This window comes from Crocuta crocuta, unplaced genomic scaffold (assembly GCF_008692635.1).
Source record: "Crocuta crocuta isolate KB4526 unplaced genomic scaffold, BGI_CrCroc_1.0 scaffold219, whole genome shotgun sequence".
NCBI classification, from domain to species: Eukaryota; Metazoa; Chordata; class Mammalia; order Carnivora; family Hyaenidae; genus Crocuta; species Crocuta crocuta.
The window spans coordinates 4,226,225-4,250,281 of NW_027551572.1; the positions used below are offsets into that span (position 1 = coordinate 4,226,225).

A 24,057-nucleotide genomic window follows, 5' to 3' on the forward strand; every position below is an offset into this window, starting at 1 on the left:
CTCTCTCTCTCCTAGAAATAAATAAAACATTAAAAAAAAAAAATTAAAAAAAAAAACAAAAATAAATAAACATTAAAAAAATTTAAAAAGATCCTCCATCATTTGCCCTTAATTTTTCTCTGATAAGTCATCTTCCATATATGCCCCTCCATCTATCTCCATGTCTTCNAACTGAACCACCCAGGCACCCCGAGAATCTTAAGCAGGCCCCACACTCAGTGCAGACTTCTATGGGAGGCTCTATCTCACAGCTGTTGAGATCATGACCTGAGCTGAAGTCAAGAGTTGGAGGTTTAACTGACTGAGCCTCCTGAATACTGCATGCAGTGTCCTTTCTTGATTCCTGTGCTTTTGTTCAAGTTAGTCCCTTTTTTGGCTTATATTCTCTCATTCTTTCTGCTTAGCCTTACATGAGAATCATCTGAGAAGCTTTAAAAATACATAGCCTAAGCCCCACTGTCAGAGATTTTGGTTTGATGTGCAGAACGACCTTGANCCTATACGTCGACCTTGGCTAACTTCTAACTTCACTTCTAACCAGAGTGAAGAACCATTAGTATTAGCTCTTAAAAAAATGCTACTCAGCTGGAGTAGAATCAGTAGAATCTGCTGATTTAAGTTTTTTCAGTTAGGCTTACAATTCTAGTTTCAGTGTTTTCCCTAGTACTTTATTTAATTTCCACTATAGCATTTATATTAAAAAAAAAACCCTATGATATTTGGTTCGTTTGTTCATTCACTGAAAAAACATGTTTGTTGAATGCTCTTCTTAGACCTAGACACTATCTGGATTCTTGGGTTTTTGGTGTTGAACCACATAGGCATGGTTCTTGTTCTCATGGGGCAGTCTGGTCAGGGAGATAGACATTAAGTAGGTAAACACACAGATTCATTTTGTAAGTGCTCTATAGGAAAATAACAGGTTGCCGTGAGAGTAATGAGTGTGGGGACTAATTAGTATTGTGCTCAAAAGAGAATTCTGGACTAAGGTTATATGTTTTAGACCCTTGGTACTGTGAATGGTGTTCTTCACTGGGGGGATGGGATGAGATCAAGTAAGGAGAGAAGAGAAATGGACCCTGAAGAAAGAACTAACATTTTGATATCAGAGATAAAGGTGAGGAGAAAAACCAGAGGAACACAGTATCATATAAGCCAATAAAAGACAGCGATGCAACAGGGAGGTTGATATGATGATGTTAATGTGAAAAGATCAGTATTTTGGGAGGATCATGTTTAGGATGAATTTGAATTTTGAAGCTGGGGTTATGTTTATGTCTGTGATAATGAGAACTAATTGTTTCTAGACAGTAGTTTAATTTTCAGCTTTGAAGGTCAAGATTATAGTGTGTTGTAAGAAGTGAAAAGAACAGGGAGAAAACAAGTTCATATCTTCCTGGTAGATTCTGAGAGAGTAGTTCCTCAGTTAAGGGAGTATTTAGTTCCTAAATAAGACATTCTTTTGATGAGCGCCCACACTATGTCAAACATTGTTCTTCACAGTATATTCTTTGCATTATGTTCTTTTCTAGTCTTCATTGCATCTCTTATAGATAGTATCACCTTTTTCTTTAAAATTTTTATAAAAATATTTGTTTATTTTTGAGTGACAGAGAGACAGAGCATGAGCAGGGGAAGGGGGGAGAGAGAGAGAGAGAGAGAGGAAGACACAGAATCTGAAGCAGGCTCCAGGTTCTGAGCTGTCAGCTCAGAGCTCGACGTGGGGTTAGAACTCCCAGACCATGAGATCATGACCTGAGCTGAAGTCGGACGCTTAACCAAGTTAGCCTAACAGTCGGTATCTGAATGCCCCTTATCTTTTTCTTTCAGAAAGAGAATAATGTTTATTTAACTAGAAGTTAAATAACTTCTGAAAGAAAGAGATGATACTGTCTACTTTATAAGAGACGTAATGAAGATTAGAAAAGAATATAGTGTGAAGAACAATGTTTGACATAGTGTGACTTAGGTTTATTCAGCTTTAATAGAGGCTGAGTTGGAAAAGAAATCCATTTGATTTCAAAACTAGTACTCTTTACCATTTTGCTGTAATTGTTTCTTGAGCAAGAATGTCTAGAGTTTTTTTTTTTAGCAGTAGTGTTGTTAGGCTTTAGAAATGTAAGCTAGAAGAAAGACCATTAATTAATGTAAAAAAAAGTAAGCTATTTCGTTGTTTCTATTCTCTTACAAAGCTAAAGAATTAACAATGAAAAGAACTTTACCTGATAGGTTACTTTCTTTGTATGATTGCCCTAAATGCTGTTCAGTTCTTCAAAATGCAAAGGGCTAGTTAAACAAATAATACTAGGTTAATAACAGATGGATTGGTTGAAAGGGATGGCACAGTTCCAGCACCTTGCTAATTTTTGGCTTCCTAACAGCACTAATAAGTTGCAAAATCTCCATCTAGTGGCAACTTTAGGTTACTACATGAATCTGGCCCTGACTCTTTGAAGCGCTTAACTGCGTGTTAAGACATAGTGCTAGACTTTGACAGAGTATTTTACAAACATTATTCCATTTGCTTCTTTCACGGTATTAGGAAGTAGATAGTATTATGTCCATTTTTGCATATGGGTGACAGACTCAAAAGGTTATAAAACTAGTACGTTAAGATGTACATTGAATGTTTTTGGGTGGATGTGTTAGTGGTGGGAGATGATCTGAACATGATTATTAAATATGCTGTATTTAGGAATGGAATTAACTTGTAACCTTTTTAAAGCCTCTTAATGCATGCTTTTCACAGTTTTCTTCAGAAGGGCTGTATCTGTGTATACTTGTGCCAAGAGGGTATTATGATACACCTTTGCCCAAACCCTTGATAAAATGGGAGAACATTTGGTTTTAAGTGTTTCTTTATCCATGACTTATCTGCCATGTTAGCTTGGTTATGACACATTATTTATGGTAACTTAAAGGTGCTAGTAAATTTTTTTAGTAAGAAATAAGGGAGCAGAATGAATAAAATATTTTTATGAAGGTGAATTTCATATAGGGTAGATTAAAACAGGGTGACACTCTTGCCAAGGAAACTAGATAAGTGATATTTGGTCTGGATGGTAGAGTGAACCTACATGGTAATATTAAGGAAGAATGAGCAGGATGGGAGATTGAGCAGGGCGAAGAAGGCAACAACGTGAGACTTTTTCTTTAAAGGCACAGGATAATTTATATATGTTAAAAGATTTTAACCTACTTGACTTTGATGCTACCTGCACTTTTATTATACATTAAGGCCCCAAAATGTCTGTCTTTCAAAATGTCTTTTTTAAAACCTTTTTTTATTAAGATCAAATTTACACAATCTAAAATTCACTATTTTAACCATTTTAAAGTATGCAGTTCAGTAGTGTAGTGTATTCACAAAGCTATGTAACCATTACCAATAATTCTCTGCTAATCACCCCACCTACAAAGAAATTTCATACCTCTCAATCCCAACTTCCTCTTATCCCCTGGAAACCACTGATCACCCATCTGTCTCTATGAATTTGCCTAATCTAGACATTTTATATAAGTGGAATCATACAATATATGACTTTTTGTATCTGGTTTCTTTCATTTAGCATAATGTTTTCATGGTTCAACTATGTTGCAGCATGTATCAGTACTTCATTTCTTTTGATAGCTGAAGTAATTCATTCCACAGATATATCACATTTTACTTGTCCATTCATGGGTTGATGCCATTTTTTTAAGCTACTGTGAATAGCGTTGCTGTGAACATTTGTATGTAAGTTTTTGTGTGAACATGTTTTTAATTCTTTTGGGTATGAGTGTAGAATTGTTTGATCATACGGTAACTCTGTGTTTAACTCTAAAGTGGCTGCACCATTTTACATTTCCACCAGCAATCTATGAGAGTTCCAGGTCTCCACATCTTTGTCAACATTTTTTTATTTTGCTTTTGAAAACTTAGAGCCTTCCAAAGAGGTGTGGAGTGATATCTCATTGTGGCTTTGATTTGTACTTTCCTAATGCCTCACAGTGTTGAGCATCTGTTCGTGTGCTTATTAGCCATTTGTAGATCTGCTTTGGAGAAATATCTTTCAAATTCTTTGCCCATTATTAATATTTTTTTAAGAGAGACTGTCATGATTTTCCATTTTATTGTTGCCTGTTTTAAATGGCATGCACTTATTCTTTCTTCTCAGCAAGCTAAGATATTCATAGGCTGCTTATAGTACTTCTTTGTTCTGCCCCCTCCTCCTTTTTGGTTTGTTATGATTTTTAATTGTGGCAAATATACATAACATACAATTTAATCATTGTTAGGTGTGCAATTCATTAACATTAAGTACATTTTCAGTGTTGTTCAACCTTCACCATTATCCATTTCTGACACTGTTTCATTATCCCCAAAGAAACTATATCCATTAAACAGTAATATGAGGGAGCGTATAATATTTTTGGAATCTCTTCAAGTGGAACCTGATATATAACACATAAACCTATTTCAGCTTTGATTAATTTTTAAGACTATATAGTAGAAAAGGTAGCATGTTGTGTTCTTTAATTTTCATAATTGTCACTTGTTACTATTAATTTGTGAAAGGTTTCTTAAAATTTCACTTGTGGTTAATTTGAAAATATATATTTTTTACCATTATGTATACGATTTTTATGTATTACATATAATTGGAAGTTGAAAATATACATATTTATGTACTGTAAAATTTAAATAACTTATTATTTTAGGAAACTCAAGAATACACCCGAAATGTTGTTAGATATTGCCTTGAAGCTCTTCAAGATTGGTTTGATGCTATTAACTTCGTAGATGAGGTATGTATATTTATGGTATATATTAAGGTAATTAAGAAAAATAGTGTTAGCCGTCATTTAACACTGAAAATAATATCATGGAATAAGGGAAATATGTTGAAATGAATGTAGTATGATTAGGCTTAAAAAAAAAAGTGGGAGATCAGTTCCTTGACATTTTGGAGATTGTAAAGTGTACTAATCGTACTTGCTTATTTCCTAGAGAAGAGCATAATTTCTTTTTCTGTTACTAAATGTACATGTCTCCATATTTCTCAGGAGTGAAAATTAGTTTTATGTAGAGGGGTAAAGGTGACAGTGCAAATGTGAATAGGATGGGGAGATTAATGGAAAGGGTGTTACGACTTTATTAATTGGTCAGTGTTCTCTTGTGGGCTTGAACAAAGGTGATTGTTATTAATAATGCGCTAAGAGTTGGCATAGAACATACTCTGCATGGATTAAACAAGGGCTGCTTGTAATTAGCCAAGTTTCCTATCAGAAGCCCCTTTTATTTCTCTTATGAAGTGAGTTTAGAATATGCCACATGCAGAAGGAGGACCATATTTCAGACAACTCCAACTCCCCCATCTGATTTCTAAATCCTGGGCAGATAGAACTCTTGCTATTTTATTTATTTATCTTTGGTGAGGTGGGGGGATTTTTCTTTCTTTTTCTTCGCCTTTTTAAAAAATTTTGATGCAATCACAGACTTATTGAAAAGTTGGAGAGGAGTACAAAGAACTTTGTTGAATTATTTGAGAGTTAAGTTGTTGACTTGATGCCCTTTACACCCAAATACTTCAGTGTGCATTTCCTACAAACAAGGACATTCTCGTATATAAACAGATACACTATAAAAATTAGGAAATTAAATTAATATATTATTACTGTTTAATTTTTAGAACTCATTCATGTGTATAAATTGTCCAGTGTTGTCCTTTATAGCAAAAGGATCCCATTCTGAATTACACATTGCATTTGGTTATCGTGTCTTTAGTCTCCTCCTGGAGCAGTTTCTCATTCTGTCTTTGCCTTGTAGGACAATAACATTTTCAAGAGTATAGTTGGTTCAGTTATTTTGTAGAACATCTCTCAGTCTGGGTTTGTCCCATGATTAGATTCAGATTGTGCCTCCACAGAACCCCTCTTCCTTTCAACCTGCTTTAAAACTCTTTTGCACTCTAGGATTAGTTGGTCAGCTGGAGCTTCTTTCAATCCAGTTCTTGTTGTTATTTGCAACTTTAGGAAGTATGTTAAAATAGTAGCATCTCTAAGACAACACCTTGATTGAAGGAGGGGAAAACTCTATTACACATAGAGGGTTATGAAGTATTTTAACATGAAATTAACAGTTGAGCTCAGGGGTGGAGTTAAGCACAGTTAGAATCATGTATGGTATATAGAGCAGCTGAACTTGAGGAAATACTACATTTTTTTCACACAAATATTTTAGGAATATATTAAATATTATAAAGAATTTAAATAGATTTTTAATAGAAGAGAAAATAAGTATAGAACTTAAGGAATCACGTAATATGGTATGTTTTTTTAGGGTGTTTTCAAAGGCTTTTGTTTCTTAAAGTGCTTTGACATATTTGTTCCTCAAAACAACCCTGTGAGGTAGAGAAGGTATTTTATTTCCCTCTTTTTTTTTTTTTGGTAGATGTAAAATGGAGATGCAAAGATAGTAAATCACTTGCCTATAGTTACATAGCAAATTATTGGTTGTTCTCAGTCCAGAACTCACATCTCTCAGCTCCTTGTCTGGTAGTATTTCAGTGATGCTGTCTATTGGCTTTGGAAAGAGCTCTGGGTCAAGCAGGCTGAAGTATAAATCGTGGCTCAGCCACAATCCAATGAGCTGTGTGATCCTAGATAGGTTTTTAAAATTTTAAAAATTTTTAATTTTTTTAACATTGCTAAATCCATCTCCTCATCTGTTTATTAAAGGTAGTAATAGTAGCCAATGAGGACTGACTAAGAGGCACAGTTTACATTTGTGATAAATATTTCTTTTACCATCCTTGTTGGTGGATGTCAGAAGTTATTGGGGCAATCGAGCACAGTTAAATAAATATTTTTTGAACTGAATTAAGGCAAATCAAACAGTCATATAGAAACAAGGTATGGGGGGGTGCCTGGGTGGCTCAGTGGATTAAGTGTCTGACTCTTGATTTCGGCTCAGGTCATGATCTCACAATTCATGGGTTCGAGCCCCATGTTGGGCTCTGTGCTGACATTGTGGAGTCTACTTGGGAGACTCTGCCTCTCTCTCTCTGCCCTTCCCCAAATCATGCGCACACTTGCACTCTTTCTCTCATAAGAATGCCAAAGTTCTTTGATATATATAGTACTGAGTCTTCTTATAGAGGCTGTGTTTTCAGTGCTGTTATGGAGAGCATCTCACCCAGCTTGTGAAGGAACATAGGCCCGTCACTTGTACCTCACTTTTAGGACTGTGATAGAGCCTCTTACCACTCTGAATAGAACAGTGGAGTTCAGGCTGGCTCTTCAATTCACTGTTTGTTAACTCTAGGAAGTTATTTAAGTTTCCAAGCTTGAATTTCTATACTTATAAAATGAGAACATTAATAGTTTCTACTCCACAGGGTTCTTGTGAGGATTAAATGAGGTAATGTGAATATGGTCAGTTGTGATTATTGTTCTTACTACTCTCATCATGTTTGGCATGCATGCGTTTGAAGATTCCCAAATAGGATACTGTAGGAGGAAATCTATTCCATCCCTTGTTCAATGCTAGATGTTTCAGAGGATTCAAAGTTGAGTAGTATGTAATTTCTGCCTTCAGAAACTTGGATTTAGGGGTATAAAATGGAATTAATTTATCTATACAGGGTTTTTTTTTTTAAAGCTAATCTAAAATTTTAAGTTTTGATTAAAATGGTATAGGAATAAATCAAGTTGAAAGTGTGGTTTTCACATTTTGAAACTTTCTTTGAACTTGTGTAAAACCTTCTTTGACTTATGGATTTTATTTCTTTATTCTAGCCAGCACCTAACCAAGTCACTTTTCATCTGCCCCTTCATCGTTACTATGCTATGTTTTTGAGTAAGGTAAGACTATCATTAAACACTTTTGGTATTTTTTTTTAATATTGGGGAATAAGTATTGAATTATTTTTTCCCATAATTTTTAGGCTGTGAAATGTCAAGAACTAGATTTGGATTCTGTTTTACCTGATCAGGAAATGTTAATGAAACTAATGATTCACCCACTCCAAATTCAAGTATGTATTCAGGCTTTAAAAAGTTTCGAATTTAATTTCTTGGTTAGATGATTTCTTCGTTTTATTTTACGGTTTTACATTGTTATTATAGCCAAAATGTTTGAAAAGCTTTTTTTAAACTTGAGTATTTTTGCCAGATTATATTTTGGTGTTTTTTGTTCTGTGAGATTTACAATGAGTTATAATTTCCCCAGAGATTCTCTTCACCATATTATAGGGAAGTTTTTAACATACTACAGCACTGTTTTGAGAGTCAGGAGATGCAAAAGAGTTCTGGCATTGGTGCTATTTCTATTTTACTAAAACCATGTTGTTTGGGGTAACCTACCTACTTGATTCTTAGTTTCCCTATCTGGAAAATGAGAGGAAAGAAAAGAGAGAAGAATATTTCTGCATAAGCACTATGGTTTCTTTCAGTTCTATTACTGTAATTTTATGGGCCAACCTTTTATGTACAGTACAGGGANTTCCTGGCAATTTTAGATTTGTTAAGTATTATTGAACTTTAACACTAGGAGTTAGGAACAAATAAGAGATGAAGTTGATACAGGACACAAATACATGAAGAATTAAACATCAATATAATAAAATTTATTCTAATCTGACCTTCTCTTATCTGCCAATTTGAAAAGTTACTAATTTAGGTTGAAGGTTGAGTTAGGATATATTAAAGATATAGATTATATTGATTGGAACAATTAGCTTTGTTTTATGCTTATTTGTGTGTTTCTTTAAGCATTATGTAAGTTGAAAGATTTCATTTAAAATTATTATAAATGTATCCAGGAATCATCATACTAACTCATGTATAAACTCCAAAAGAAGGGATTGTATAAAGTACAATTTTATACAAATTTAAAAATTTCAAAGTATGTATTTGAATAGAATATTTTAAACTAACATGAGGCAGAATGTCAGGCTCATTCTGTGATTAAGTTACAACATATTTTGAACTGATTATTCACTATAACATGAGTTTTATAAAGATTGAATTTAGAATACTTCTTTGTCCAATTTACTTAATTTTTATTTTACTAGGCAAGTCTAGCTGAAATCCACAGCAATATGTGGGTAAGAAATGGTCTACAAATCAAAGGACAAGCTATGACCTATGTCCAGTCTCATTTCTGTAATTCCATGATTGACCCTGATATTTACTTATTGCAGGTAAGCCAATTTGATAATGCAGACATTATTCTAGAGAAGTGTCACATTTGTACCTGCAGCATTTAGTTTATAGGGGTGACTCGATGACATGAAGAGGCCAGTGCTATTGAAAGAATTTGCTACTTAAATTTTCCAGGAGAAGGGGGCATGCCACCCCACAACAGAACCGTAGAAGAAGCATTAGAGTTTGGTCAAGAGGCAGGAACAAGGGGTAAATCCTAGAGCAGGATCTTTTGGGGGGTATCCATAGAAAGGGCATGGCAGGGCAGGGGAAGCAGTTTAGGATTGGCTAATTTGAATAAATTCTGATGGGCTTTGGGGCATCAGGAACTGTCCCCAACTATCTGGTACCTGGCCCTGGGTTGTTTTAGGGTTGGGGAAATATTGGCTTGGTGTGTGAGAGTTAGATAAAGGAGGTGATTGACTTACCTGTAAGAGATTTGCCCCCAGGCAAGTTGTTTACTGTTTTTAGAAATTCCTTTAGAAATGTTTACTGTTGTTAGCTAGCCCAGAGAGGGGTGGTCTCTCCCCAGGTGTGTAAATGCCCCCCACGTGTCAAAACATCATAAGACACAGGAAACTAACAAACCACATGATTAATACAAGAAGTAAAACTGAATGTTGAGAAATAAAGTTTCTGGGTTTGTTTGTTTTTTGTCTTTTAAAGGTTTGTGCTTCTAGACTTGACCCAGATTATTTTATTTCATCTGTCTTTGAAAGGTGAGCATAATTTTATTAAGACAGGTATTAGGAAGTATTTGGAATTTAAGTTGATTTTGTTTTAACTTAAAAAAAATCTGTCTCAAATATTTCTTATTATAGATTTAAGGTAGTGGATTTGTTGACAATGGCTTCACAACATCAAAACACAGTACTTGATGCAGAGCATGAGAGATCGATGTTAGAAGGCGCTCTTACATTTCTTGTGATTCTTTTAAGTCTTCGTTTACATTTAGGTAAAAAGCACTCCTACTAATGCTTGGGTATTAAGTGTTCTCCTCTGTTTCCTCCCCTCTCCCTTGGTAGTAACTGGCTTATGGAAAAAAGAAAAGGATTTGGATATAATTAAATATGGTTTCAAACTCTTGACATGTACAGTTATTACTCCTTTCATAATATCCCTTAAAAACCCCTTTACTTAAGGGAGCTGCAAACAGCAGGTTAGTTAAACTGGTTATATTTGGGGCATTGCATTCTTTGCTCTTTAATTTTTGAAGCATCTCATTTTTGCTAAAACAGCTTAATAAAAAGTGTGGTAAGTTGTTTTATAATTTACATATATTCAGATTTATAAATTTCCTTTTTACTTGTTTTAGGAATGTCTGATGATGAGATTCTCAGGGCAGAGATGGTAGCCCAGTTGTGTATGAATGACAGGACACACAGTTCATTGCTGGACCTCATATCCTTTTAAAAGCTTAAGTTTCTGTTAGTTATAGGATCTAAGTGGTAAGTAATTTTTACAGGTTAAAGATATATCACTTTTGTGGTTAAAAATTATTTTTGGAGTTGAAAAATAATGTGGGGGAAAAAAGAGCTTTAACTGTTCAGGGCTAGTTGGCAGATGGTTTGGCCTCTCATTGTCACCTCTCAGTGAGCTCTTGTTAGCTGTGGTTAGAGCTGATGGCTCTGGGCACCTCAGGATCTGACCTTCTAGGGCAGCATTAGTGAAAGGAATCTGGACACTTTTTAAGAGGCAGCAAAGTCTCCTTTATCTGTATACCTAGGTTGGAATTCATGGCTAAAGTTTATAGGCATACCTTATAATTATTACCAGGGTTTTAAACATTTTAAGAATTTTTTTCTTAGAATTCAGTCTTAAACCAAGAGGTTTTTTTAAGGGCAAAGATTATCATCTATAAACTTTAAAAAGTATGGTTCTTTAAACTTTAAAAAGTATGGTTCTTTGTATAGGACCGAGCATACAACAGACATTTTATAATTCTTTAAGTTGTTAATAAAATTTTAGACAAAGATTGTGTTATTTTGTGATAAAAATTTATTTTTTAAATTTTGGACTAAATTTACTTTGTATTTTATGAATATGTTTGGGATAATTGGCTAAAATTTTGTGAAATAACTCCTTTGGAATGCCATTTGATAACCTTGAAGATTTTCATAAGCAGCAGCAATTTGATATTGTTTGATGATTTCATTCAACAGTTATATAATGTGTATCAGTGCTGTTAACAGCAAAAACATTCCTCTAGCTTTGAATTTTAAAAGTTAATTAATTAACGTGAAATCTTTGGGAAAGGATCTTTGTGGTTTCCTGGTTCCCTTCTTTGTAAAAATTTGTTTAGCATCTTTTTTTTTTTTTTTTGATGATGGCATTTTGTGTTTTTGGAAAAATAACCATTAGTCATAAAAATATTGGCTAATTTTTAGCATACTGTTTTTGATTCTCTAAGGGAAAGTATAATATTATTTGTAAATTGATGAAAATAGAGGGGCACCTGGGTGGCTCCATAGGTTGAGCATTTGACTCTTGATTTTGACTCACGTCATGATCCCAGTGTCGTGGGATTGAGTCCCGTGTTGAGCTCCATGCTGAGCATGGAGCTTGTTTAAGATTCTCTCTCTCTGCTCCTCTTGTGTTTGCTCCTCTCTTAACAGGGAGAAATATCAATTTTAGAGGAAAGTTTTTCATTTCTTAAATTTTGGTTAATTTGTTTTGGGGAAGGTATAAACTTGGAAACTATTTTAGCACATAATTTATTAGTAGGCTTCTAGGTTAAAAATATTCTAAAAATTCACAATTAATAAAAAGTTATTACTGAACTCTTGTATTATATGGCCCTCTTGTGGCCAGTATTACATATTACAGCCAATTACTCTTAGAAACTGTAGAGTTCCTTGGTAATTTTATGAAGCTTATAGCCATTAATTTTTTTTCTTGACACATACATCATATTCCAGAAAATCCAAATCCCAAAAGTGGCATTATTCCAGGCAGTTACAGCTTTGAATCAGTTTTATCAGCTGTAGCTGATTTTAAGGCTCCTGTTTTTGAACCTGGAGGTTCTATGCAGCAAGGCATGTACACTCCTAAAGGTACGTTTATATCCGTAAATACAATTTTTCAGAATTGGTTTTCTGAAAGTAAGTTGTGTACCTAAAGAAAATATTTTGCTTTTTATTTATTTGTCTTTGAGTTATTCCTCAATTTTCCTATAGGTGTATGTTTGTTTTTTATGGTATATGGTGATACTGCTTCCATTTATTTACACATCTTTGGTTTTATGTTACAGGAAACCTTCTTAGATGACTCTAAATTAGAAAAGGAACTTTATATATGAATTCTAGCTCATTTTTATACATGAATGAGCTGTAAATGAGCCAGAAATTATAAAACAATATGTATTTAAATTTTTTAAAAATCTAGTTACTCACTAAGTTTGATTTTGAAATAGTTCTCACTACCCAAAATTTAACTTGAAACAGTTAAAATTAAAATCCGTATATAATACTGATTACATTTTCTTACATCCTCTGTAAATACATAAAATCTTTTCCTTGAGTGGTTGGTTTTCCAAGGTCTTCTCTTGGGCTTCATAGATGACATGGTTGTCAAGCGTCAGAGGTAGTAAAGTCTTCTTTCACCATCCTGTCTCTTTCACTTCCACATGTTCACTAATCTAAGTTAAAACTTGAAGGAAGTACAACTTACATGCTTCTTGACTTCCTTAGTATTCATTGTCTAGCTGAAAAACTGATGCCCACTTTGAAATTGTGAACAACATGTACGATGTTGGGCAAAACCCAGGAGAATAAGCCTTCTCGTGTGGGATTTTTCCAGGAGTTCACAATGATGAATCCAGAATCTCTGGTTGCAGTGTGTATTCCATTAAAGGAAAAGTGCAGTGTTTCTCTATCGTAGAGAACTTCTCAAGTGGAGCTGCGTTATTGCATAGTACACTGCTTATTACCGTGTAATGTTAGGATACCTCTGTTGTAATCATTTTCGGTCCTTATAAAAAATGTGGGTTCTTATGCCTCTGCCCCAGTCTGCTCTCATCAGGATCTCTCGGGATGGATTCTGGGAATCTGCTTTTTTAACAAGCTCTATAAGATGATTGTCATGCACAGTAAAATTTCAGACACTGAGGTAGAGCACTGGGCTTTTGAAGATGAGATTAGCCAGTTTGTGTGATGTTGAGAAAAGCAGTTTCTTAACTTTGGATTTGATATCTTATTTGTAAAAAGGAGAGAGTTGGAATAGATCAGTGTTTTTAAAGCTTTTTAAAAAGTGGTTGAAAAGTCTTTAGTTTTGGGCAACTACACCGTAACTAAATTTGTTGTACAAAACCAATAAAAGCAAATCTGCTCTTGTTAAAGTGGGTGCAGGTAGTGGACGTGGCTTCTCAACGGTTTTGTCATCGCCTTGCTCCTGAAGAGGCCCCAGTATAACTTCTGTGTGAATCCACAGAACACTAAAGCCTGCCAGACTAATCGCTAAAAGTTGTCTTCTATTGATGTGGTTTTACTAATTCTGATAAAAGCATTGGCATTTTAATTGTACAAATTAATAGATTTAAAAGTGAAGGACAATAAATGATAATAGAAATAAGAGCAAAGGTCTTTGTCTTTGTGAAGGCCTATCTTAAGTCATACTTATGATAATTTAAGATGAATGAATAATCTGTTATATGAAACTAGGGACAATTGTTAACAGTTTCTTATGTCAGGAAATTGGAATTATAGTAGATATTTAGAGAGAAGCTTAAGCTATTTACTGTTTTCAGATATTAATAATTCTGCTAGAATGAGATGGGAAAAAATGATCTAAGAAAAGTAACACTTTTAAGGCAATGGTTTCTGAAATTATTATTCTCAGCCCATGCTGTAGATTTTTGCCACATCTAAATACCATCTCTATTACTGTATACATAGTATGCTGTATTTCCTTAAGTGGATTCACTTCTTTAAATTACACCTCATGCTAAGCATAATTATGAGATCATGAGTTTTATATGCAATGTATAATCTCTTAGTACATGTTAATATAATTATATAATTGTTAAAATAAAAGCTCTGTACACTTAAAATCATCTTGTATACCATCACTTGTACACATACCACATATGGGGTAATGGTTCCTAATTATGAAGAAGGTAAGGCGATCAATGATCACTTTAAGCAAAATAACAGAAAATGCTTTACAAACCAAAAATACTACAAAGTAAGACCCTTGAAAATCAGCAGCTCATTAATTTTTTAATCTAGCTTTCACATTTTTATCTTTGAATGTTTTCAAATTTGTTAATGTGTTTTGTTTCTTACATTCTATTGGCACTTACAAAAAATATGCACTAAACTTTTATGGTGAAGCATTATCACATTGTAATACTTCTTTTTTTACATTATAATACTTTTTGCTCACTAGTTCTTACTGAACTTAAAAAGAACATGCATAATGATGAAATTGTGATTTTTAAGACTTAGAAAAGTAGTCATGATATCAAGCTTATTAAAGCAAAAATATGATCAAATTCAACTATCTCATCTTATAAATTGAAAATATACTTAAACGTAATTAGTCATCAGAGATTGACTTTGTTCCTAAGAAGTCAGTGTTTTGTTTCTACTTTCTTTTGAATAATAGCTGAAGTCTGGGATCAGGAGTTTGACCCCGTCATGGTCATTCTTCGAACAGTTTACCGTAGAGACGTGCAGTCTGCAATGGACAGATATACAGCATTGTAAGTCTGTTATACTAGTATAATAATGGATATTTTGTATTTATGTAGAAAAATTTCAGTTATAATACAAATGTGATATGCAGTGATTAAAATATACTTTCAATCTTTAGAGGAGAAAATGATATTTTAAGATTAAAAAGATCTGCCATATATTTATGTTCTCAAGATCTTGATCCAAAATCTGATATTATAAATCTTACAAATAAACATAAAAAAATAACAAACTTATTTAGTTACTGTTTGACCAGTGGAATGTAAAACTTGGTTTTGTGTTGTTCTGCTTTCACACCAGTAGAGGAGGCACAAGTTAAGAGATTAAAATTGTCTGATATCAGAAATGATGGTTATCTACAAAACATGTGGTAGTCTTGCTGTGTTTTTCACAACTGGGAAAATTGCCAAAGCAAAATGTATTTTATTTGTAAACTTTTAACAGAGTGGTTTAGAATGTTGATGATTGCAGAAAAAAGTTTTGAAGAATATCATTTTAATGAAGTATTCATTTTTGTTTGTTGTTATAGACTATTTTTAAATGTATTGTTTCTACCTATTTTTAAACTTTAATATTATATTGCTGAACCTCATATAATACTATGTTTTAACTGTGCTTTTCTGAAGCATATGTTAAAAACAAGTTTTAAATGATACAAATGTCTTTGATTTTGCAAAAGTATTTCTCTGTCAAAGTGTAAGTGTAGATATTAGGTATAATTGAAACTTCTTTTTTGCCAATACAGTATAATAATAGATACATGTTGAATTTATGATCTATCAGAGACCCATCTGAAGAAAATTTGTAGTGTAGAATTTTTGCATCCCCTTCCTACCCCCTAGAAATCAAAAACAAAACAAAGCTTAGGTCAGCCATCACCATCTCTCTTTACCTTTCTCTAAAACCCTTGGAGAGGTAGTCTGAGGTTCTCCATACTCTGGTTTCTTAACAACCTCTTTTTATGTTGTTTTTTTTTTTTAATATAGTTTTGTAACTGTTTGCAGGCTTTTACTAGACTCTTAGTTCCTTGAGGGAAGATAATTTTGTATCTCCCTTTTACATCTTTAGTATCTATTTCAGTGATGCACATAGTAGGCATTCAGAATATATTTGTTGAACAAATAAATTGGAGTAGTTCATATTGAAAAAAGATGGACTGGAAGAAGCATTTGCATGGAAAACCTAATGTGACGTAAACATTGTGTTAAGTGGCTCTACCTTTTCTCAGGGGGTGGTAATGGTGGCTAGTCATTTGAATATATAGAAATTATGTATATAGTAAATATTATTGATTTTTTTTTTACTTTGTAATAAATAGAAATTTGGACTGGGATTGGGCTGAAACTTTCACAGTTTTCAGGGAGCCATTAAATACTTAATGTAATCAGTTTTAAAGGGGAAATTTTGTTAACAATACATATTTATTGAATGCTTATTATACACCAGGCACTCTGTAAAGCAAACATCATTGTAGCTTTTATTTTTCACATAGAAGACTTAATTGAGCTCTGAGCAGTTAATTTCCTTCATTGAGAACCAGTAGTTCTCAGCCAGGAGCGATTTTTATCCTCCAAGGGACATTTGGCATTGTCTGAAGAGTTGGAGGGTTGTTACTGACATCTAGTAGAGGCTAGATCTGTCCCCCTCAACAAAGAATTATCCGGCCCTAAGTATCATTAGTGTCAGGATTGAGAAACCTGGTTTACACCCATACTGACAAGAGGTATCCTTTTCTGTTCTTCTGGTATCTTGTGTTTTGTAATCTATTTTGTGTTATTAGTTGCTTAGAACCAGATCATAGTTTGATTTATCCTCACTTCACATAGTCATAGATTCTTCAGAGCTATTTTTTTTGAATATTTTATTGTTTTTTTCTCAATATAGTTGTTGTCAAATTGGTTTCCATATAACACTCAGTGCTCATCCCAACAAGTGCCCTCCTCCATGCCCATCATTCATTTTCCCCCCTCTTTCCCTCTTTCCCACAACCCCCACCAACCCTCAGTTTGTTCTCAGTATCTAAGAGTCTCTTATGGTTTGCTTCCTTCCCTCTTAACTATTTTTTTCCCTTCCCCTCCCCCATGGTCTTCTGTTAAGTTTCTCCTGATCCACATATGGTATCTATCTTTCTCTGCCTGACTTATTTCATTTAGCATAATACCCTCCAGTTCCATCCATGTTGCTACACATGACCAGATTTCATTCTTTCTCATTGCCATGTAGTATTCCATTGTATAGATAAACCACATCTTCTCGATCCATTCATCAGTTGATGGACACTTAGGCTCTTTCCATGTTTTGGCTATTGTTGAGAGTGCTGCTATGAACATTGGGGTACATGTGCCCCTATGCATCAGCACACTGTATCCCTCGGGTAAATTCCTGGCAGTGCTATTGCTAGGTCATAGGGGAGTTCTATTGTTAATTTTTTGAGGAATCTCCACACTGGTTCTCCAGAGTGACTGCACCAGTTTACATTCCCACTAACAGTGTAGGAGTGTGCCTGTTTTTCCACATCCTTGCCAGCAACTAAAGTCTCCTGAATTGTTCATTTTAGCTACTCTTCAGAGCTATTTTTATTTATTTTTCCTCTTTTCTATTTTGTTCTCCGTTTTTGTTCTTACTCTCTCATGTCCCCCATTGGGCTTTTGAGTTTCCTTCCTGTACAATATCTTTATAATTTCTTAGAAATTTCTGAAGTGCAGTGATGTTTCTTGGCAGTTTGAAAATCTTTGTTTTAAAAGAAATGTGTATTTATTAAAATTTTATTTTATTAAAATTCTTTAAATGTTTGTTTATTTTTGAGAGAGAGAGAGACAGAGGTGAGCAGGAGAGGGGCAGAGAGAGAGAGGGAGGCACAGAATCGGAAGCAGGCTCCAGGCTCTGAGCTGTCAGCATACAGCCTGACACGGGGATCAAACTCACAAACTGCGAGATCATGATCTGAGCTGAAGTCGGATGCTTAACCGACTGAGCCATCCAGGTGTCCCAAGAAATATGTATTTAAATAAAGCAAAAATAACAGATGACAAATAAATATACTCTATAGCTTCAGACTAAAACTTTTTAATCATGTTAAGTTAATCCTCGAAATTTTATGTATAAAGTATTATATTCATCTAATAACATTTTATGTGCTTAAATATCATACCTATGAATAAGTATATTAGTTTTTATGTAAACTTTAATTTTGTTTTGAATTTATTTTCTATGTGAAATAATAGCATCTACTTTCTTTATGTGATATCTTTTGTTTGTGATATCTTTGGCTGTATAGTTGACTGTTTCAGTTCTTATTAGAGCACAACGGGAAATAACCCGAAGTGGTAGGACCTCCTGGTCATTTTCATTTTCTTTCACTTTAAAGGGACAAAAAGTGGCTAAACTGATTTTACTGAGTCTGATTCCTTTTTTTTTTTTTTTGCCAGAAGGCAGTAGAAAGTCCTTGTGAAGAATTATGGTGAAAAATGATTGGATAAATTAACACTATTATATCTTTAAAATCAAGTTTGGTGCTAGGCCCTTTGTAGGTGGTAATTGCTAAATTAATGAAAAACAAATTTCTTTAAATTTTTGTGCTGAGTGTTTAGGTGAGAACAAGCAATTTGCTGTATGTAATGTTTGGATATTTAGAATCTTAAGATCTTATTGCTGGAAAAGGCCTTTAAGATCTATCCAGGTGGCATCAAAGTGTCTCTGGGGGCCATCACTGGAAGAGCAGGTTGGGCAACAGCAAGAGAAAGCCTAAAGAGAATGGAGGCAGCTCATACTGCTTTCCTTGCTCCTTTCCAAATACCCTTTAGTGGGCAGTTCAGCTTTTAAAAGGAAAACAAAAACAACAACATAAACACAAACCCAACAGTTGGAAAACCACCAATATTATATTTTATGTCTGAGGACATTGTGACCCAGAGAAATTCAGTGAAAATGTTGGTTAATGGCAGTGTTGGCACTATTGGCTAGGCCTTTTCCAACCCACAAATGTGATTTTTATATAGTGGCTGTTTTAAATTCAGCTGGAAAGTAAGTTTTTTCAACTATAATTTTTGATGGTTATTTTTCTTCCCATCTCACATCTTGAAGGTTAATGACTGCTGGCCCATGTTTGAAAGTATGACGTATGAGTTTATATACATATCATTTTTGCTTCAACCTAGTCAACAATTCGGTGTTGGTTTGAGTCACTTGAAAATTTTTTGCTGACATGTAACTTTTCATTTGCATTATTCTATTAATGCTTTTGAAAAGAGCAGTCAAAATGATGTATTACCTGCTGCCTTGAACGAATATATAACCTTTATTTTGGAATACATTATTAATCTAGGTGCTGCATATTTAGGGGCTAGCAAACAAACAAAATGAACACAAAATGCTTATCTACGCTAAATGAAATAGAATAGTTGAAATATTTTATCATAAGCTATTGGGACTGTTTTGAAAATTAGGCTTATAAATAGCTAGTATAGTATTATATAGAAACCTGCTTTTTTGTTTTTTAAAGCAAATTTAGTTTTATGTCTTTCTTATCTTGAATCATAGATGCAACTCATTTCTCTGGTATATTAATGATAAATTTTTTATTTTTTAGTTCCCCCATTCCCCACTTACATAATATCTGTTTATTCTGAATTGAGTTTTCTGTTGTTTGGTCTCTGGCTTCCATGTTAGGAACATTCTTCAGATGTCTGATAATTCTGGCTGCTCGTGATAAAGAGGTCAGAGTACCTTGGTGTAGCTAGTAGATCCTGAGCTTTAATGTAGGGTGATTTGGGCAGGCATGTGTGTTGAGAACCTTTGTTAGTCTCTTTAGAACTTTGTTTTCTGTCTGGAAAGAGTCCTCAGAGAAGTATTTTCATTTACTGCCCAGAAGGCAATGGTCTGGCTGCCATTATTCTGTGAACTGGATCGGGGGAGACAAAGCCTGGCTCTGAATCAAAATGTATATGCCATGACTTTAATTCCCCATTCTCCTTCCCTTAACTGTGCTTGTGTTTTACCTTTTCCAGAGATGAATTCTCCAGCCAGAATTCTGTTGGGAATTCTGAGTGGGAGACAAGCACATCTGTTTCTCGACATCCAGTTACTGAGGTACCAGGTGCTGTCAGTTTCTGACCTCTTGAGGGTTCTGCAGTGTTATTTGGGTCGATTCTCAGCTTGCCCAATTGCCTTCTTGTGATCTGGCTTTCTTGGGTCTACTAGATGAGTTACCATGTGTTCATTTCCTTTCCAATTAACAAAATTTTGCATTTTTTTCCTTTCCTGATTTTTCCCATCTTTGTGGTTTTCATCCTTTAAAAAATACCATTACCATAGTTCTATTGGAGTTTTGGGTGCAAGTAAAATTAAATACTTATGACAAGTGCTGAATGTGTAGCTCACTTCAGTTTGCATTCTCTGGATTACAAGGTGAGGTTGAGCTTTTAAAAATCTATTAATTTCTCTTCATATTTCTTGCTCTGAGAACTGTGTATACATTATTCTTTGCTAATTTTTCTATTAGGTTGTCTAAAGTTTGTTAGGTCTCAAGTTTTACTTTTTATACTTAGATCTCTAACCCACCTGGAATTGATTTTTGTTTGTGGAACGAAGTAGTGATTTATTTATTTCTTCCCCCTATAGAAAACCAGTTGCTTTAGGATCATTTACTGAACAATTCATTCCTTTGTCACTGATTTATAATATGCTAATTCTGTCACATACACTTGATCCTCATTATTTGCAAAGTTGGCTACTTGCTAAACTTTAAACCCCAAATTAATGCTTCAAGCTTTCTCTTGGGTATTTGCAGGTGTGTGCAGACATGCAGAGTGCACCTCGCTGAGGTTGAATAAAGTTCTATCCTCTTGTGTCAGCTCTCATACTTTAAACAGGTGTCCTTTTTGTGGTGTATTTAGAGCTGTTTTTTCATTTTTGTCCTTTAGTTTGTGATTTTACTATTTAAAATGGTCCCCAAATGTAGTGCTGAAGTGCTATCTGGTATTCCTAAGGGCAAGAAGGCTTTGATGTGCCTTACAGAGAAAATTCGTTGTTAGATTAACCTTCATTCATTCATGAGTTATAATGCTGTTGGCTGAGAGTTCAGTGGAAATGAATCAATAATATGGTACATCCAGAAAAAGGTAGAGGAAATTTACTGATCTGTACATGGGGTCATTCCAAAAAAGTGCTAAAATAGCAACTGCAGTGTGCAATGAAGCTATGGAAAAGCTGAAAAGCTAAATTTGTGGACTCATGAGATGGTGACTGATAAAAAAAAAAAAAGTGTAGTGAATAGCATTGTTGTGAGGCTGCAAGCCAAAGAAATTACTATCATGTTTAGCAAAGGTCAGAAAAAAGGTAAACCCTACTTTGCTAGTGCTGGCTGGCTTTACATTTTAAAAGATAACATACTGTGAAAAATGTTAAATTTGCAGGCAAAGCAGCTTCTGTAGATCATGAGATGGAAGAATTTTAAAATACTTGCTAAGAGTTCTACAGAAAAGGGTTATGTCCAGAGCAGGTTTTCAGTGTTGATGGGACTGTCTTTAAAAAAAAGTTTTTTTAAATGTTTTATTTATTTCTGAGAGAGAGAGAGAGAGACAGCATGAGCAGGGGAGGGTCAGAGAGAGAGGGAGACACAGAATCCGAAACAGGATCCAGGCTCTGAGCTGGCAGTCAGCACAGAGCCCGATGCAGGGCTCGAACCCATGAACCGCGAGATCATGCCTGAGCTGAAGTCGGATGCTTAACCGACTGAGCCACACAAGCTCCCCGATGGGACTGTCTTGATTTGCAAGGACATTGGCAAATATACTATAACTTGGAATTTTGATTAGCAAAATTGACCCCAGATTTGCAGGAACCTAGTTCTGTATTTCTCCTAGGAGCAATAATTCAATGTGATGTTTGTGGTGTTTGTGGCAACTTTATAGAGCATAACTGCTGTGAATAAAGGCAATTGACCGTATCATGTAGATAGATCTATTTCTCTTCTGTTCATTCTGTAAACTGATACCATACTATCACAAATATTGTTTCTTTCCTTTCTCCTCTTCCTCTTCCTCCTCTTCCTCCTCCTTCTCCTGCTCCTCCTCCTTCCTCCTCCTCCTTCTCATCCTCCTCTTCCTCCTCCTTCCTCCTCCTCTTCCTTTTCCTCTTCCTCTTCCTCCTCCTCTTCTTCCTCCTCCCTCTTCCTCCTCCTTCCTCCTCCTCCTTCCTCCTCCCTCCTCTTTCTCTTCCTCCTCCTCCTCCACTTCCTGCTCTTCCTCCTCCTCTTCTTCCTCCTCCTCCTCTTCCTCCTCCTTCTCCTGCTCCTCCTCCTTCCTCCTCTTTCTCATCCTCCTCTTCCTCCTCCTCCTTCTCCTCCTCCTCTTCCTCCTCCTCCTCCTCTTCCTCCTCCTCCTCCTCTTCCTCCTCCTCCTCCTCTTCCTCCTCCTCCTCCTCTTCCTCCTCCTTCCTCCTCCTCTTCCTTTTCCTCTTCCTCCTCCTCTTCTTCCTCCTCCTCCTCTTCCTCTTCCTCCTCCTTCCTCCTCCTCTTCCTCCTCCTCCTGCTCCTCCTCCTTCCTCCTCTTTCTCATCCTCCTCTTCCTCCTCCTCCTTCCTCCTCCTCTTCCTTTTCCTCTTCCTCCTCCTCTTCTTCCTCCTCCTCCTCTTTCTCTTCCTCCTCCTTCCTCCTCCTCTTCCTCCTCCTTCTCCTGCTCCTTCTCCTTCCTCCTCCTCTTCCTCCTCCTCCTCCTTCCTCCTCCTCTTCCTTTTTCTCTTCCTCCTCCTCTTCCTCCTCCTCTTCTTCCTCCTCCCTCTCCTCCTCTTTCTCTTCCTCTTCCTCCTTCCTCCTCCTCTTCCTCCTCCTCTTCCTCCCCCTCCTTCTCCTCCCTCCTCTTCTTCCTCCTCCTCTTCCTCCTCTTCCTCTTCTCCTCCTTCTCTCTTCTATTTATAAGTTGTTTATTCTTGACCCTTTGCCTAGAATTTTATGATGATCATATCAAAGTTAATGATGAAACATGTTGGATTTTTACTGAAATTGTACTGATTATCTAGATCATCTCTTTTTTTAAGTTTTTAATTTTAATTCCAGTTAGTTAATGTACAGTGTTTTAATAGTTTCAGGTATAGAATATAGTAATTCAGCAGTTTCATACATCACTTGGTGCTCATCATAGCAAGTGCCTTCCTTAATCCCCAGTCACCTATTTAACCCATCCCCCCATCCACCTCCCCTCTGGTAACCATCAGTTTCTTCTCTGTTATTAAGAGGCTGTTTCTTGAGTTGTCTCTTGTTCTTACTTTTTTCCCCTTTGCTTGTTTGTTTTGTTTCTTAAATTCCACATATGAATGAAATCATATGATATTTGTCCTTTTCTGACTGACTTTTTTCACCAAGCATTATGCTTTCTGGCTCCATCTGTGTCATTGCAAATGGCAAGGTTTCATTCTTTTTCATGGATATGTAACATTCCATTGTATCTGCATACTGCATCTTCTTTATCCATTCATTAGTCAGTAGAAATCCCATTCTAACAGTAATATATTTTCTCATTTATGAACATAGTGTGTATCTCTATTTATTTAGGTTGTCTTAAATTTCTTTCAATAAAATTGAAAAGGTTTTGGAAATCTTTTGTTAGATTTATTCAGAATTATCTTATAATTTTTATAGATATATGGTATATTTCCTATAATTATAGTTTCTTTTTGTTCTAGTGAATAAGAATGCAATTGATTTGGGGGCTCTTATGTGTTCTAATAATTCATAGATTTTTAAAGATTTTCTATGTGGACCCTTAAATTATCTGGGAATAATGATGATTTTGTTTTTACATATTCTCTTGTCTTTGCTGACTAGAGTCTCAACTATAGTACATAATAAGAGCAGCAATGAAAAGCATTCTTGTCTTGTTCCTAACACTTTCCATGTGTCACCATTACATATAATGTTTACTTTAGTGGTTTTGTGGCTACCCTTTATCAGATTTAGGAAATTCTTTTTTATTGCAAGCCTCCCAGGAATTTTTATTATGATTGAATTTTTAATTTTATTAAGTGCTTTTCTTGCATCTCTATAAATGATAGTATACAATCCAAATATCTTTGCATTATTGGGAAAAACCCAATCTTGTCATAATGCACTTGAAAAAAAATATTGCTTGATATGGTTTACTGATTGAAGCATTTTTCCCCCATTATACTTTTCTCAGTATGG

At 35.0% G+C, this 24,057-nt stretch overlaps 1 protein-coding gene across 1 annotated transcript in view; it reads left to right on the forward strand.

The window, feature by feature from the left end:
• The window catches only part of UBR3 (ubiquitin protein ligase E3 component n-recognin 3), a 229,040-nt gene that overhangs the window by 87,542 nt on the left and 117,441 nt on the right, over positions 1-24,057 (forward strand). Inside the window, exons 12-20 of the mRNA XM_077751180.1 lie at positions 4,702-4,788; positions 7,780-7,845; positions 7,929-8,018; positions 9,057-9,185; positions 9,853-9,905; positions 10,008-10,141; positions 10,502-10,587; positions 12,098-12,239; positions 14,791-14,887. Of these exons, the coding sequence (XP_077607306.1) occupies positions 4,702-4,788; positions 7,780-7,845; positions 7,929-8,018; positions 9,057-9,185; positions 9,853-9,905; positions 10,008-10,141; positions 10,502-10,587; positions 12,098-12,239; positions 14,791-14,887 (884 nt within the window). The remainder of the gene's footprint in view (positions 1-4,701; positions 4,789-7,779; positions 7,846-7,928; positions 8,019-9,056; positions 9,186-9,852; positions 9,906-10,007; positions 10,142-10,501; positions 10,588-12,097; positions 12,240-14,790; positions 14,888-24,057) is intronic.